General features: G+C 38.0%; 1 protein-coding gene across 1 annotated transcript; it reads left to right on the top strand.

Annotated features, from left to right (window-relative positions):
• The first annotated feature begins 16,014 nt into the window (after positions 1–16,014).
• Positions 16,015–16,771, top strand: LOC143387217 (ubiquitin-conjugating enzyme E2 B). The gene has a single exon (XM_076841794.1). It carries the CDS (start codon positions 16,087–16,089, stop codon positions 16,543–16,545), a length of 459 nt encoding a protein of 152 aa, XP_076697909.1. The 5' UTR covers positions 16,015–16,086; the 3' UTR covers positions 16,546–16,771.
• Positions 16,772–17,995: the final 1,224 nt, after the last annotated feature.

Genomic DNA, 17,995 nt, shown 5'->3' with positions numbered 1-17,995 from the left:
ATACAGTGAAAATGTATAAAGGACTGCTGTGTACAGTAACAAAGATGACACTCATAAATATAAGTTGTGTAAAGAAAAGCCAGACACAAGATATTTATAGAATCTCTTATAAATTGGATTTATAGAATCCATACTTTATGCCTCATTTATAGGCAGTATACAAAATGGCAAAAGTTCATGGCAGTGATACTGGCCAAACTGTATTGTTATAGTGTGTGCAAGTATGAATATGTAACAGCAAATCCCACCAAAATTTTTTTAAAAACATGGTGATAAAACAAGGAAAATAGTTAACTTTGAGGAAAGATGGGAGAAATTATGAGGAATATCTGGGGTACTGACAATGTTCTATTTCTAGATCTGGAAGGGAGATAAATACACAGGTGTTCTTACTCAGTAATTTATTTATTTGTGTGCTTTTATGTAAATATACGTTAAACTTCAATTGAAATTTACTTCAAAAAATATTATTCTCACTGTATTATGTTGGTTGTCTAGTGAACAGACTGAAAAAACATTGGCCCATCTAGACAGACAGACAGATCTGGATTAAATCCTGGCTCTGCCATGTATTAGGCTACTCCCCGTGGGCAAGGTCTTTCCCTCTCATAGGTAAAGAAGGGGTGAGCCACTTTTGTGAAATAGAGATAGTAATACTTAATTCACGGGGTTGTTAAAATGAGCAAATGATATCTATTAGGCCTACAATAAACCATGATTATGCAATCAGTAAGCCCCAAAGGTAGGTATTTTCATCATTCTCATTTTATAGATAAGGCCACTAAGAGGCAAGAGTTTGAGTGGCTTGCCCTAGGTCCCTTAGCTGGTAAGCAATAACAATGCCATTTGAGCCTAGGTATTCCAGTTCCAGAGTCTTTTAATCACTATGTGAATGCCACAGGGGTAAAGATCTTTGAGGTTCTTTTGTTCAATGATTACTTCAAATGCCTAGATCTGGCAAAATTTATGATCAAATCTTTATTAAAATAAGTAGTACTTATTTTAGACCTGGCGCGGTGGTGCCAACCTGTAATCCCAACCACTTGGAAGGCAGGAGGATCTCGAGTTCAAAGCCAGCCTCAGCAGCAGCAAGGTGCTAAGCAACTCGGAGAGACCCTGTCTGTAAATAAAATACAAAATAGGTCTGGGGATGTGGCTCAGTGGTCAAGTGGCCCTGAGTTCAATCCCCAGTACCCCTGCCCCAAAAATAAATAAATAAAATAAAATTTAAAAATAAAAAAATTAAACAAATTAAAAAATAGTACTTTTTAAAAACTAAAACAAAATAAAAAGAAATAAATAAAATGATAAATACTCATATGTAGTTTAACTATTTTAACAGGGAAATATGCTTCACTATATTTTGCTATAAAATACTGCTGCTATTAATGTGTATCTGTGGAAATGAACTACTTGAATTTCTTAGCATTCATCAAACATTCCTGACACCTGGTGGTGACATGTGTAATCCGCAAGGGGATATATATATATATATATATATATATATATATATATATATATATATATATATATATATATTTTGAACCCAGGGCTTAGTGCCTTGTGCATGTGAGGCAAGCACTCTACCAACTGAGCTATATCCCTAGCCCATGGGGAGATATTTTATCTGAGGTGAATACATTTGAGACCTGAATTGGCCCACAATAGCTCTGAGGTGATGGTTTTGAAGCAGAAGCCTCCTCTTATAAAAAAAAAAACAAACAAAAAAGAAAAAAAAATCCTAAGTACCACAAGCTGCTTCTGACAAGAGCAAGATGGAAATTCAGTAGAGAATATATAACTGCTTTCATAGAAATCCAAGTTAAAATTCACATTCCCTCTGTACAAAACCAACAGAGCCAGGAAAGGCTTATTTTTTATCTTATTTTTATCTAGTTTGTTAACTGCATATGGCAGTTAACAAAGTAGATAAAAATCCCTGCCCTCACAGAACATACCTTCTAGTAGTGGAGACAGTTAACACAACTCCCACCCACACACAGTGTGTTAAATTGTCTTCAGAAATACTAAGAGGAGTTAAAGTGAAGAGAGCGGTTGGGGAATGCTCAGAGAATTGCAATGTTCAACAGAGTTACTGTGAAGGATCTTGCTGAGAAGGTGACATCTGAAGAAGGCAAGGAGTAATTATGAAGGAAGAGTGTCCTAGGCAGAGGGGAAATACGCTGAAAAGCCCTGCTAGAGAAATATGACTGGTAAGATCAAAGGACAGCCATGAAGAGGCCTGTGACTTAAGTAACACGGGTAGAGAGGGGTAGGCAGGAAGTAGAGGTCAGAGAGATAGCCAGGAGCCAGAGCACCTAGGGATTTGTAGATCATAAGATGGACTTTGGCTTTTAGTTTGAGCAAGTTGGGGAGCCACCTGAAGGTTTTCAGCAGGAGCAGTAACACGATTTGGTGTATATTATGTAAAAATACAAGGGTTGCGGTATTGTGAATAGATTAGGAGGGGAGGGGCATGGGTAGAAACAGAGAGCATTAGGAGGTTACTAGAATATTCCAGAAGAGAAAGGGTTTGCACAGGGTTGTAGCAGTAGAGTTCTATTTTATTTATATCTAAATCTATATTTTTTCTTTCTATCTATCTATCTATCTAACCTATCTATATTACCCCAAAGACTCATGTGTTAAAGGGTTGATCCCAAATTTAGTGATGTTTGGAGGTAGAGCTTTTTGGAAGTGATTGGATTGTGACATCTACAATCTCATTAGTGGATTAATCCATTGACAGTTGAATGGACTATTGGGAGATGGTGGAAGTGGGAGGTGGAACTTGGCTGAGGGAAGTGGGTCACTGGGAATATGCCTGGAATGGTATTCTTGCCTCTGGTCTCAGTCTCTCTCTCTCTCTCTCTCTCTCTCTCTCTCTCTCTCTCCCCTCCCTCCCTCTTCTGCCTAGCTGCCAAGAGCTGAGAAGCTTTCCTCCACCATGCCCTTCCTCTATGATGTTCTATCTTAGGTCCAAAACCATGGAACCAACCAACAGTGGATTGAAACCTGGAAACCATGAGCCCAAATGAATCTTTTCTCCTCTAAGTTGTTTTTCTCAGGTATTTGTTGCAGTGATGCAAAACTAACACAGAGTCTTAAGAAGTGCTCTGATCTTATATATGTTGAAGTACAGACAACAGGACTTCCTGAGGTATTGGGTGTGGGATGTGAGAAAAGAGTCTATTTATTTGATGTTTTCAAAGCATTTGATATGTCAAAGATGACACCATGATTTTGAACTGAATATGGAGGGAAGGATGAAGTTGTTACAGGATTAAGAAGGTTCAGATAGGGCTGGGGTGGTGGCTCAGTGGTAGAGCGCTCACCTAGCACATGAGATGCACTGGGTTTGATCCTCAGCACCATGTAAAAATAAATAAATAAATAAAATAAAGATTAAAAAAAAAAGATGTGTTTTAAAAAAAAGTAGGCTCAGATAAAGCAAAATTTTGTTGGGGTTGGGGTGGCCGGATCAGGACCTTGTTTTCAGACCTATTATGTCTAAGATATCTTAGTTATCCAAGTGGAGACGTTTAGTAGGCAGGTGGATATATAAGTCTAAGGGGATTTGCTTAGAATAGAGACAAATTTAAAAGTCAGTGGCACATAAGTGTGACATTAAGTCATAAAACTAGTGACATCTCAAAACAGACAATGTAGATAAACACTGAAAAAGGTTCCAGTACTGACCACTGGGAAACCCAATATTAAGAAATTAGGAGGATGAGGAAGAATCAGCAAAGGAGACCCTAGAGAGGCCCACGAGGGAGGAAAAAGTCAGGAGAGTATGGCTGCCACGAAGTAGAAGGAGCGTTTTCAGGAGGAGGCTGTGATTAACCAGGCTGAAAGTCATGGACAGGTCAAGTCAGATGAGAACTGATAACTGACCTCCGGCTTTAGGACTTTGGTGTGTTTGGTGACATTAACAGACCAGTAGAATGGAGTTGGCCTGAGTGGAGCCACCAATGGAACTAGGGCTTGCTGGGGAAATCACCACTTTCTTGTCTGAGACAGGAAATGCATAAAGTGGGACATCTTGCTGGGTCAAAGAGAAAGAAAACTCTCAAATGCCAATTAGGCCTTGTCAAAGGAATTAAAAAAAGATCCAAAACTTAAGGGGTTCCCAGAGTTGAGTACTTTGTATATCTACAGATATACACAAATAACATCTGCTATTTTTTAAAATATCAAATACATAGACTTTTAAGAATCATAAATACTGTATACTTAAAAAACAAAAAAATTAAAATCTAAAATTGGCTACTTTGAGAATTTTTTTAAAAAATATTTTTTAGTTGTAGATGGACACAATATTTTTATTTTATTTATTTTTATGTGGTGCTGAGAATCGAACCCAGCGCCTCACATGTGCTAGGTGAACACTCTACCACTGAGCCATAAACCTAGTCCTGAGAAATTTTTTAAAGACACCAATTCATGATTCTGAAAATTGATAAATAATAAGGAAGAAACAAGCATCTATCTTTTCTTTACTGAACTGTATTTCATGAAAAGTTATTAATATTATCACTACTATTATTATTGATACCAGGGATTGAACACAAGAGCGCTTAACCACTGAGTCATATCTCCAGCCATTTTAAAAATTTTATTTAGATAAAATTAAAAACTAGCCATAACTATTTTATTTAGAGACAGGGTCTCTCTAAATTGCTTAGGGCCTTGCCAAGTTGCTGAGGCTGACTTTGAACTCTCTTGTCTTAGCCTTTCGAGCTGCTAGGATTACAGGTATGTGCCACCACACCTGGCTCATGAAAAGTTACTCTATGTTGAAATATTACAACTAATTAAAACAAAGTGAATGAGGAAGTTGAGAATCACCATTTTATAATCATTAATGAAATATCTGGGCAACAATCACCAATGAATGCTAAAACCATTACAAGAAATATTTATAGGGAAATTCATAAGGAATTGATCAGGTTAATACCTCTGAAATCACTGATTGATTTTAGGGTCCTTAAAAGTGGGATGAGATGTTTTATACCTTCTAATGTGACACAATAAGAAATACTTAGTACACTTCAGGGGGTAGCTTACAAACAAAAACAAATAAATAAAAGTTACATTTGATTGAGTTTCTAGGTTAGGGTGGACAAACTCATTCTGTAAGAGGCTGATAGTAATCATTCCAGGATTTACAGGCCACTTACAGTCTGTATCACATATTCTTCTTGTGTTTTAAATTTGTTTCTACAGCCTTTTAAAAATATAAGTCCTCTAAGTATTCCTCAAAAAACTAGGAATGGAACCACTAATTGACCCAGCTATCTCATTCCACAGTATCTATCCAAAGGATTTTAAATCAGCGTACTACAGTGATGCAGCCACGTCAATGTTTACAGTAGCTCAATTCATAATAGCTAATCCATGGAGCCCTAGATGCCCATCAACATATGAATAGATAAAGAAAATGTGGTATAGATACACAATGGAATATTACTCAGCCATAAAGAATAATAACTTTATGACATCTTCTGGTAAATGGATGGATCTAGAGAATATCATGCTATAGGAAATAAGCCAGTTCCCAAAAAACCAAAGAACGTTTTCTTGGATATATGGAAGCTAATCCAAAATAAGGGGGAAGGTAAAAAATAAGAATAGAATTCAGTGGAGTAGACAAAGGGGAATGCAGGGAAGGGCAGGGATGGGAAGGAAAGACAGTGGAATGAATCTGACATAACTTCCCTATGTACGTAAATGAATACACCATAGTGAACTTCAACATTGAGTACATCCACAAGAAATTAATAGAAAACATAACTATGGGTAAATAGCAGAAAGAACAGTGGAGTAGAGGGAAGAGAACAGGGGTGGAGAGAAGGAAGAGAAAGGAGAGGGACTGAAGACTGAATTAGAACAAGATATATTTTATGCTTTTATAATTATGTCAGAATGCATTCTACTGTCATGTATAACTAAAAAGAACCAATAAAAAATAAAAAATACAAGTGCTTCATAGAATCGAATAGAGGGAAATAAATCCACCCATTTATGGTCAATTGATCTTTGGAAAAGATGCCAAGAACAGGCAATGGGGAAAGAACAGTCCCTTCAAAAAACAGTGTTGGGAAAACTGCAGAGTCACATTCATAAAAATCAAATGAGACCCTTATCTCACCCAATATACAAAAATTAAATCAAAATGAATTAAAGATTCAAATGTAAATCTTTTTTTTAGTCATACATGCCATCAAATATAAATCTTGAAACTAAAATTTCTAGAAGAAACTACAGAAGTACTGTGAGTGTGTGTGTGAGTGTGTGTGTGTGTGTGTGTGTAAGTATTACCTGGAAAGCACAAACAACGAAGGCAAAAAAGAGACAAATGGGATGACATCAAACTAAAGAGCTTCTGCACAGCAAAGGAAGCCATCCACAGAGTGAAGAGACAAACTATAGATCAGGAAAAAATTCTGCAAATCATATATCTGATACAGAGTTAATATCCAAAATATAAAAGGAACTCAAACAATAAACAGCAAGAAAACAAATAACCTGATTAAAAAAATGGGCCAGACCTCAGCAGACACTTCCCTGAAGAAGACACACAAATGGCCAAGAGGCATCTGAAAGAACGCTGAACATTACTAGTCATCAGGGAAATGCAAATTAAAACCATAATGAGATTTCACTTCATAGCTGTTAGAATGGCTATTATCAAAAACCAAAAGACAGGGCTGGGGTGGTGGTTCAGTGGTAGAGTGCTTGCCTAGCACACGTGAGGCCCTGGGTTCAATCCTCAGCACCAAATAAAAATGAAATAAAGATTTTTTTTTTAAAAAAAGACAAGAAGTGTTGGTGAGGATGGAGAGAAAGGGAACCCTGGTGCACTATTCAGGGGAATGTAAATGAGGACAGCCATTCTGGAAAACAGTATAGAGGTTTCTCTTGAAAAATTAAGAATTTAAGAAATAGATTTTCCAGCAATTAAACTTCTGGGTACATATCCAAAAGAAAATAAAATCAGTATGTCAAGAAAATCTGCACCCCCTTGTTCACCACTGAATTATTCACAATAGCTAAGACATGGAATCAACCTAAATGCCCACCAATGAATGAATGGATCAAAAAATGTGCTGTATATATACATGATAAAATGGCATTTAGCCTTTCAAAAAGGAGGCGATTCTGTCATCTGTGACCATATGGATGAACCTGGAGGACACTGGGCCAAGGGAAAGGAATCAGACATAGAAAGAAATGATCTCACTTAGATGTGAGGTCAAAGACAGTCAAACTCACAGAGGCAGAGTAGAATGATGGGTGTTAGCCCAAGCCCTTTTTATCCTAAGCTCCCTACTTATTTCACAGTAGACTTACAGATATTAGCAAATTACAAACCCTCAAGAGTCTTACACATTAATGTGGAAGTGAGACAGATAAGCAAATTATCAGAATAGGTGGTAGTAAATTTTAACCACTGAAATATATACAAAATATAGACGGGACAGAGTCAATGAACTTCTTTCAAGTATGACAAGAAATGTGGTAAGGGTTTCAACAGCAATAAAAGAAACTAAAATCAGTCTTCTTTCCTGATGCAAACTGGGTGTTTATAGATTGTCTGTCTACTGTCTAAAGCATGATTAATATTGATGCTGGCCAGCTAACCTCCATATGCCCAGGAAGTTCCAAGTTTAGTTAGCTAATGCTGTTAATGTTGACATCTGCTAATGCAACATTACCTCCTGAATGTTAGGACTCAAGTAGTTTCACATCATTTCAATCCTTAGCTGGCCATTTTGATTAATGTTGACATTATCCAGTTCTGACATTTAACGGCAACATATTGCAAAGATCCTAATCTGTAAACTTGCTTAAAATCTGCCCAGTTTAGTTTGAAAGTTTTAAAATATTGACATTATAAAAGGAGTTCTGAAGGTAAAAGGGTCTGATCCCTTCAAAAAATCTAGAGTCATTCCCCTTTTCCTTTTGTAGAAAGTCAAATGAAAAGTGAGCATTAGGTGGGAGGAAAACCAGAGCTACAAAACCAGAGCAAATAGCATCTCCAATTGTGTGGCTTTAGTTCAGAAACTGGTGACAAGGAGAAAATATGTAAAGGTCAGGAGCTCAGATGGCACCCAGGGACCTGAGGTTTGGGACAATTATGAATAGTCCCAGAGTAAGTGGAAAATGTTACCAAATCAAGGGCCCTTGTGCTCAATCAGAAGGCTGAGAATTTGCTGAGGACCCCTAGACTGACCTGGGCCATCTGTGAAGGAGAGGAAGAACTAAGTAAGCATACATTGATAAGATCTTTTTTGACAAGAATGTTTTATGCATATTTAGTAGATAGGTTTTCTTGTAATACTTTGCTCTCATGTTAAGTTGTTCATAAATAACTTGTAATAGTAGGTGCTCAAGAAATGCTGAATTAGACTAAGCTAAAAGTGGGTGATAAAACTACTCTATACAATGAGATTTATATTAGAGTGGCAGGGGTCAACCAAGTGGTGGCATTCAACCACCAAAGTCAATGTAGGAGTGGTTATAAGAGTGAACAGCAGACTCAAATCAGTGATTGGAATAGTTTTGACTCACACAGACTTATTCCATTAGCTAGTTGTTCCATTAGCTAGATAGAAAGTCTACTAAATTTTTTTCTTGATTTATGTAAGCAGAAAAGTTCTAAGTCAAGTGAACAAAAGTCTAATCTGAATTATAAAAAACAGAGAAACATGGCCCTTTATCAATTCCCAGACTTGAGCCAGTTTATAGACCCAGAACCCCTTGAAAGAAGGGAGGCTGAGTCTTCTTGAAAGGACTTTCAAGGGCACTGCCAGAATTTTATATTGCTAATCTTTCCTCTGACTTTCCCCAAAAGGGCCTATAGCTTTTTACCTGAGTAACTGTGCATGGAAGAAATAGAAGAATCAAACCCATCAAGGATTACTGGGCCCTGGGGTTCTGAACTGACACTAATATCAGGAGACCCGCCTTGCTGTGATCTATAGTTAGAATAGGGGGGTATGGAAGTCAGGTCTATATCAAAATGGTTCAGTGGTTCCCAAACACACCCTGTGGTTATTTCCCCCAAGTTCTAGAATGCGTAATTGGAGTAGATATGCTTAGCAGCTGACAGAAGCCCTACCTTGGCTTCCTAACCTGTGGACAGAAGGTTACTATGGTGGGAAAGGCCAAAAGGAAGCCATTAGAGCTGCCTCTGCCTAGGAAAATAGTAAATCAAAAACAATGCTGCAACTTTGGTTTGTGTAGAGGGGACAGGGGGTGAGACTGTGGGGATGGGAAGGATGGTAGAATGAGATGGACATTATTACCCTGTTTGTATGTAAGATTACACTACTGGAGTGACTCTGCACCATGTACAGCCAGAGGAATGAGAAACTGTGTTCCATTTGTGTATAATATGTCAAAATGCATTCTACTGTCAATTAAAACAAAAAACAAAAAACACAGTACTTCATTCTTGGGGAGACAGCAGAGACTATGCCATGATTAAGGGCTTGAAAGACACAAGTGTGGTGATTCCCACCACATCCCCATTTAGCTCTTTTTGGCCAGCACAGAAGAAAGATGAATCTTGGAGAATGATAGTGAATTATACACTTAACCAGGTGATGTTTCCAATTGCAGCTGCTGTAACAGATGTGGTTTCATTATGTGAGCAATTTAACACATACATAACATACATATCTCTGCTGTCTTGTTTGGATAACTACTCTTCACCCCCACCCCCACTTTTTTGGTACCACGAATTGAACCCAAGGGCGCTTGACCACTAAGCCACATTCCCAGCCTTTTTATATTTTGAGACAGGCTCTCATAGGTTGCTTACAGCCTCAATAAGTTGCTGAGATTAGCTTCAAAACTCTGATCCTCCTGCCTCAGCCTCCTGAGCTGCTGGGATTACAGGCATGCATGAACTATGATTGGAAAATTGGTTACAAGGGAATTCGGAGATAGACCTATTTTAATAGGCATAAAATGTGAAGATATTTATGCTATGTGAATATTCACCAGAGAGTAACCTCAGCAAGGAGAATTTTAATAATTAAGTAGATGGGATTTACCTGTTAGGGTTTAGATCTTAAATGTCCTCCACAGGCCCCTAGGCCAAGGGATTGGTCACCGAGCCTGTGGTGCTGTTGTTGGGGGGTGGAAGCTTTAGGAGGTGGGGCCAAGCTGGGCCACTGGGGGAATGCCTTTGAAGAGAATGTTGGAACCCCTGGTCTCTCTTTCTTTGCTTGCTGGCTACCAGGAGGTGAGAGGCTTCCTCCACCAGGCCTTCCCTGCCACATGTTCTGTCTTGCCACAGGCCCCCAAACAGCGAAGCCAAATGATCCTGGGCTGAAACCTTTGAAAGTGCAAACCAAAAAAAATCTTTCCTTCTCTTAAGTTATTTATCTCAGATATTTTGTCACAGTTACACAAAGCTGATGAGCACAAGTGGATACCAGCCTGTTTTCCCTGAGACCCCTGTTATCACATAATGGGCTCAAGAACAAAGTGGCCACGGTGACAGGGGTGAAGATTACGCATGGGCTCGACAACATGGACTTTCACTCATCAAGACTGATCTGGCTACAGCCGCCGCTGAGTGTCCAATCTGCCGGCGGCAGAGACCAGCAATGAGTCCCTGATACAGCAGCATTCACTGGGCAGTCAACCAGCTACCTGATAGCAGGCTAATTACATTGGACCACTGTCATCACAGAACGAGCAGCATTCTGTTGTTAATGGAATGCCCTGACTCTGGGTATCTGTTTATTTTCTCTGAATGAATTATTTCTACCAAAACTAATATTGTGGACTTAAGAATGCCCTATCCATGGTCACAGTATTCCACACAACGTTGCTTCTGATCAAAGAACTTACTCCACAGAAAATAAAGTACAATAACGGGCTCATGGTCATAGAATTCACTGGTCTTACTATGTTTCCACCATCCTGAAGAAACTGGATGGGACTTTGGAATGGCCTTGTAGAAGACTCAATACAGTGCTCTCTAGGTGTCAAAACCTTGCAGGGATAGGGCAAGGTTCTACAAATGAGTGAGTGGTGCTCTAAATCAGCATTCAATGTGTGATGCTCTCTCTCCTTGGAACAGAAGATTTTCTTAGGGCTTGAGCCTGACACTTTTGAATCTGGAACTACACTATCAGTCTCTTAGGTCTCATGCCTTCAGACAGACTGGAACAACAGTACTGACTTCCTTAATTCTCCAGCTTCCTGATTCGCCCTAAAGACCTTGGGACACTTCAGCCTCCATAATTCTTTATAGTCTTTCTGTGCCTTGGGAAAACTGCAACTAATACAGCATGCACTGACAATATCTGTGCTTGATAAGAGTATTCAGTTTGTACTTAGTAGGTAGGTTTTATTTTAATAAAATAATTTTCTTGGTAAGTTGTTCATAAAACTTGACTTGTAATAGTAGATGTTCCATAAATGTTGCATTGGAGTTGGGCCACGATGACAGGGGTGGAGATTATGCATGGGCCATATGTGCAGGCTGGGAGAGAGAAGATAATACAGCAGTAGCTACAAACATTTGGGTCACTTCTCCATAACAAAAATAAGGCTTATGGGCTGGGGATGTGGCTCAAGCAGTAGTGCACTCGCCTGGCATGCGTGCAGTCCAGGTTGAATTCCTTGTTGAATTCTTTGGTATTTTGAATAGTAAACCAGATTAGAACTCACAACATGAGTTGCTATTCAGCTTCTTGCAAAAATATTTTAGTTTTTAGAGTAGTACATGCCTGTAATCCAGTGATTCAGGAGGTTGAGGCAGAAGGATTGAAAATTTTAGGCCAGCCTCAGTGACTTAGTAAGACTCTTTCTCAAAATAAGAAATAAAAGTTTTGGGGATGTAGCTCAGTGGTAGTGCACACCTAGGTTCAATTCCCAGTCCAAAAAATACATAAACACAAAAGTTGCATCAGATTAAGCTGAAAGTGGATGATGGGGTTATTCTGCACAAAAATGTTTATATTTTACAAACAAAAATAAGGCTTATAGGCTGGGGATGTGGCTCAAGCGGTAGCGTGCTCGCCTGGCATGTGTGCAGCCCGGGTTCGATCCTCAGCACCACATACAAACAAAGATGTTGTGTCCGCCAAAAATTAAAAAATAAATATTAAAAAACTCTAAAAAAATAAGGCTTATGGGATGCAATAATTCTTCTCTCAATCTAAGCTACCCTAAACAGGGACCACTGGTGACCTCAGCAATTGTTGAACTTGATGTAGAAGTTATTAACAGATGTAATAATTGCTTGCTGAGCAGTTGTGGTAGTCCAGATTTTGTGTTAGTTACCAGGCTATAAATAAATGAGACACTTTGTCTATACCCTCAAGAGGCTTGCTGACCAGGGATCCCACCATTATAACTGCTGACTATCCATTTAGTTAGTCCCTACCTTTTCAGTTCATCCAAGAAATTTTCTAAATCCAAGACCACAGAATATCAGCATAAGAATGAACCAATGAGATCTTTTCTATTTATCCCTGGTTTCCACTCCAAATTCAACCCAAACAGTGGGGAATAGTCTGTGTGTGTGTGTGTGTGTGTGTGTGTGTGTGTGTGTGTGTTGCTAGGGACTGAAGCCAGGGCCTTACACATGCTAGGCAAATGCTCTACTATTGAGCTCCACCCCCAGCCCTTTTATAAGTTTTATTAAGGTAACAATGGATTCAGTGTGTGATTAGTCCAGTGTCTCACAACCCACCCTGTGAAATCCCTTCCATAGGTTGAAGTTGTTACTGCAGTGATCATAGCAACCACTATTTATTGTACATGTGGTATTTGCCAGGGGCTAAGTGAGATAGTCCACATGTTCTATCTTGTACAAAGTCACAACCCAGATAGTTTAAAAACTGCTCAAACAGGTGCTTAATTTCTGAAGAACTGCTTTATGAAACTGATCAACTTAGGCTGCCCACTGCACAATTTAGTTGCTGAACAATAAGACTGGGAACCCGTCTCACATTTGACTTTCATTCTCATCTTTTACTATGTGGGCTTGCCTACTAGTTATCATGAGCCCATTATGTGATAACAGGGGTCTTGGGGAAAACAGGCTGGTATCGACTTGTGCTCATCAGCTTTGTGTAACTGTGACAAAATATCTGAGATAAATAACTTAAGAGAAGGAAAGATTTCTTTTACTTTGTACTTTCAGAGGTTTCAGCCCAGGGTCATTAACTTGGGCTCCCCCAGATTCATGATTAGTCTGCAAAATGCCAAGAGGCGTTTAATGACATAGAGAGCAATGTTTCTAACCAGCCATTAGTCTCCAGACTATTTACTTCTTGGGGTAACTGGCTGCCCAAATCAAACATGGGGCATGACAGAGAGATGGGCTGTTTCTGTCATACATCTACCAGGCTGCTGTGTAAATACTGGCAAATTATAAAAGCAGTCCTTTAAATAAATAGAAACTTTCCTTGTTGAATTCTTTGGTATTTTGAATAGTATACCCGATTAGAACTCACAACATGAGTTGCTATTCAGCTTCTTTCAAAAATATTTTAGTTTTTAGAGTAATGTACTGTGAAAGTGGACCTTTTTTGGGTGTATAGTTCTGTAGACTTTAACATATGAATAGATTCATCTGATCACCACCACAATCAAGACGCAGAACTGTTCTGTTATGCCCACTCCCACCCCAATCCCTTTTACCATCCCTTTGTCACATCCTTCTCTTGATCCCTGACAAGTACTAATTTGTTCTCTGTTACTACAGTTTTGTCTTTTTAAAGAATATCATCTAAATGGAATAATTCTGTGTGTAACCGTCTGATCTAGCCTTCATTCACTCTGCATGTTTTTCACATTCATCCAAGTAGTTTCAAGTATCAACATCATTCCTTCCTATTACTGAGTAGAATTCCATCATATGGAGGCACCCTAGTCTTATCATCCATTCTGTCCTGAGAGATATTTGGGTGGTTTCTGGGTTTTGACAATTATGAATAAATCTACTATAAACATACCTGCACAGGTTTAGCTTTCATTTCCTTGACTTTCACTTCTTTAAGGTAAATTTCTACAAGTGGATTGCCCTGTCTCACTATAACTATAAGAAAATGCTGAGCTGTTTCCCAGAGTGGCTGTACTATTTTGGATTCCCATCAGCAATTTATGAGAATTCCAGTTGCTCCACATATATCCATGCCAGGACTTGGTATTTTCAGTATTTCTTATTTTAGTCATTTTAACAGGTGTATGGTGTATAGTACTCCTATAGGTATATGGATTCAATTTGCATTTCTGTGAAGGGTAATGATGCTGAACATATTTTCATGTGCTTATCTGCCATTCATATACCTTTTCAGTGACATGCCTGCTTGGATGTTTTTTACACTTAAAAAAAGTGGGTGCTTTTCTTATTGTTGAATTTTGAGAAAACTTTACATACTCCAGCTACAGATCTTGGTTAATAGGTGATTTGCATATATTTCCCTCCCACTTTATAGCTTATCTTTTACTTTAATAACAGTCTTTTACAGAGAAAAAATTTTAGATTTTGATGAAATCCAATTATCAGGTTTTTCTTATGGATCTTGGTTTTACTGTCATATTTCTGAATTCTTTGCCTAATTCCCAGGTCATAAAGATCTTCTACATTTTCTTCTAAAAGTTAAATAGTTCTGCCTTAAACATGTAGTCCTGTGATCCATTTTGAGTTAATTTTTGTATAAGGTATAGAGTTTAGTTTGATTAAGAAAAATGTATGTCCAGCTGTTCTAACACAATTTGTTGGGAAGATGGTATCTCACCATTCCTTTGTACTTTTGTGAAAAACCAACTGACCATATTTGTATGGGTCTAATTTTGGCTTCTCTATTCTATTCCATTGGTTTATGTGTCTATCCCTTTACCACATTGTCTTGATTCCTGTGACTTTATAAGAAGTCTTCAAATTAGGTAGCATAGACAGGCATGCTGGTGCATCCCTATAACTCCAGATACGCAGGAGGCTGAAGCAGGAGGGTTGCAAGTTCCAGACTACCCTGTGCAATTTAGCCATACTCTGTCTCAAAATAAAAAATAAAAGGAGTGGGACCCAGCTCAGTGTTTTCCTAGCATGTGTGAGGCCCTGGGTTCCATCTCTACTATTGATTTTTAAATCGTAACATTTGATTGTATAATTTGGCAAATTTATTAAAAATTGCTTGAAGTGGGGGCTGGAGTTGTGGCTCAGTGGTAAGAGCACTTGCCTAGCATGTGTGAGGCCCTGGGTTCAATTCTCAGCACTGCATATAAATAAATGAATAAAATAAAGGTCCATCAACTTCTAAAAAAATATTTTAAAAAATTGCTTGAAGTGAGTGAATTATAATATGCAAATTTTTTTCTCAGTAAAATTATATATTCATGTAGTGTATTTTTTCAACTTTGCCTTCCATACAATTTTGGAAGCCGCTCATCTCTAGCTGCAAGAAATCCTGCTGAGATTTTGATAAAAAGTGCATTATATTTAAAAACAATTTAGAATAACTGACATCTTTATTATTTGAAACATTCATTCCTTAAACATGGCATAACTTTTCATTTGCTTAGTTCTTTGATTTCTTTCAACAGTGTTTTACCGTTTTCATCACAGAGATTCTGTGAATGCTTTATTGGATTTATATATTTGGAGATATTGTAAATGCTATTCTTTTTAAAAAATTTTAGTTGTAGATGGACACAATACCTTTATTTTGTTTATTTTTATGTGGTGCTGAGGATCGAACCCAGTGCCTCACACTTGCTGGTCAAGTGTTCTACCACTGAGCTACATCCAGTAGCTGAAAAGCTGTATGGAGAATCCTTGGAAAACTGGGAATGAAACCACCATTTGACCCAGCTATTTCACTCTTCGGTCTATACCCAAAGGACTTAAGAACAGCAGAGTACAGGGTCATAGCCATATCAATGTTTATAGCAGCACAATTCACAATAATTAAACTGTGGAACCAACTTAGATACCCTTCAGTAAATGAATGGGTAAAGAAAATATGGGGATTCGGCCGCTGCGCCGGGGGGTGGGGGGGCTGCGCGGGACTCTTTTCTTTCAGACTGACCGCGGGGCAGCTGGGGAGCATGTCGACCCCGGCCCGGAGGAGGCTCATGCGGGATTTCAAGCGATTGCAAGAGGACCCACCTGTGGGTGTCAGTGGTGCACCATCTGAAAACAACATCATGCAGTGGAATGCAGTTATATTTGGACCAGAAGGGACACCCTTTGAAGATGGTACTTTTAAACTAGTAATAGAATTTTCTGAAGAATATCCAAATAAACCACCAACTGTTAGGTTTTTATCCAAAATGTTTCATCCAAATGTGTATGCTGATGGCAGCATATGTTTAGATATCCTTCAGAATCGATGGAGTCCAACATATGATGTATCTTCTATCTTAACATCAATTCAGTCTCTGCTGGATGAACCGAATCCAAATAGTCCAGCTAATAGCCAGGCAGCACAGCTTTATCAGGAAAACAAACGAGAATATGAAAAAAGAGTTTCGGCCATTGTTGAACAAAGCTGGAATGATTCATAATAGACAACTGGTCTGTTAATCTTTTTCATCATTGTTGTGTATAATTTACCTCCCAGTAGAAAGGCTAACAAATTTTAAGTGCCACAGGTTTTAAGGATTCTGCAGAAAAAAAGAAAAAAGTCCTTCAGTTTAGAACCTACAAAAGCTTGTGTATCTTGATTAATGTACTTTTTATTGCATGGTGTGAACTAAGTTATTGCTGCATAAATTTGTAATATATCCTGTTTGTATTTTTTTTCCAAGTGTATAATGTTGGTGTGGAGTTTTCATGACAGAATATACACATTTTGTAAATCTGTACTTTTTTCAAATATTGAATGCCTTATTTTTGAATTCTTTAGATTTTTAAATTGGAGAAAAGCACTTAAAAGTTTTTTATATATGAATATTACATGTAAAGCTGTTAAAATACATAACTTCAGTGCAAAAAAAAAAGAAAATATGGTATATATACACATGGAACATTATTCAGCATTAAAAGAGAATAAAATTATGACTTTTGCAGGTAAATGGATGAAGCTGGAGAATATAATTCTAAGTGAAATTAGCCTATCCCAAAAAACCAAATGCCAAATGATTTCTCTGATTTAAGGATGCTGATCCATAATATGCTCTGTGTGTGTGTGTGTGTGTGTGTGTGTGTGTGTGTTAAATGAACTCTAGATAGGACAAAGGGGAAAAGGGAAGGGAGGGGGCATAGAGGTAGGAAAGATGGTGGAATGCGATGGTCATCATTACCTTAAGTACATGTAAGAAGACAAGAAGGATGTGACTTGACTTTGTATACAAAGTCTCTCTGTTCTCTGTTACTACAGTTTTGTCTTTTTAAAGAATATCATATAAATGGAATCATTCTGTGTGTAACCATCTGATCTAGAGATATGAAAAATTGTGCTCTATGTGTTTAATATGAATTGTAATGCATTCTGTTGTTGCTGGGCCTGGCCTTGAACTTTCAATTCTTCTGCCTCAGCATCCTGAGGCTAAACTTTTGGTTAATGTGTTTTCTAATTTTTAATTTTTTCATTTTTTTTATATTTGTATTGCTTATCTGAGACCTTCTACCTTTCCATTTGCTTCAAAAATGTTCATCCTTATTTTTTAGCACTTCCTTATTTTTTAGGTACCTTAAAGTCTTTGTTAGGTAATTTCAACATCTGTGTTATCTTAACATTAACTAAATTGAGGCTTTTCTGGTTATTCATATGCTAATTATCCCAAATATTTTAAATATTATAAGAAAGATATTATTTACCTTCTAGTGAGAATTTATTTCTAAGCCAGCAATTGACCAAGTTGAGTTCAGTCACAAGTTCTGATCAACCTTCTGTAGACTGTGGCCTTACAGGCTGTTTGTTTTTTAAAGATGTTGTCAGGCTGTTTGGATCTGTTCTGCATGCATACCACCCATATGCCAGTCTGGGACGTGGGCCAAGGTCTATTTCTTAGG

Source organism: Callospermophilus lateralis, unplaced genomic scaffold, assembly GCF_048772815.1.
Source record: "Callospermophilus lateralis isolate mCalLat2 unplaced genomic scaffold, mCalLat2.hap1 Scaffold_314, whole genome shotgun sequence".
NCBI classification, from domain to species: Eukaryota; Metazoa; Chordata; class Mammalia; order Rodentia; family Sciuridae; genus Callospermophilus; species Callospermophilus lateralis.
This window is presented reverse-complemented; position numbering and strand designations above follow the sequence as displayed.

Bases quoted from the DNA above. Each gene is read 5' to 3' on its own strand.
- LOC143387217 (XM_076841794.1), top strand. From the start codon at position 16,087: ATGTCGACCCCGGCCCGGAGGAGGCTCATGCGGGATTTCAAGCGATTG.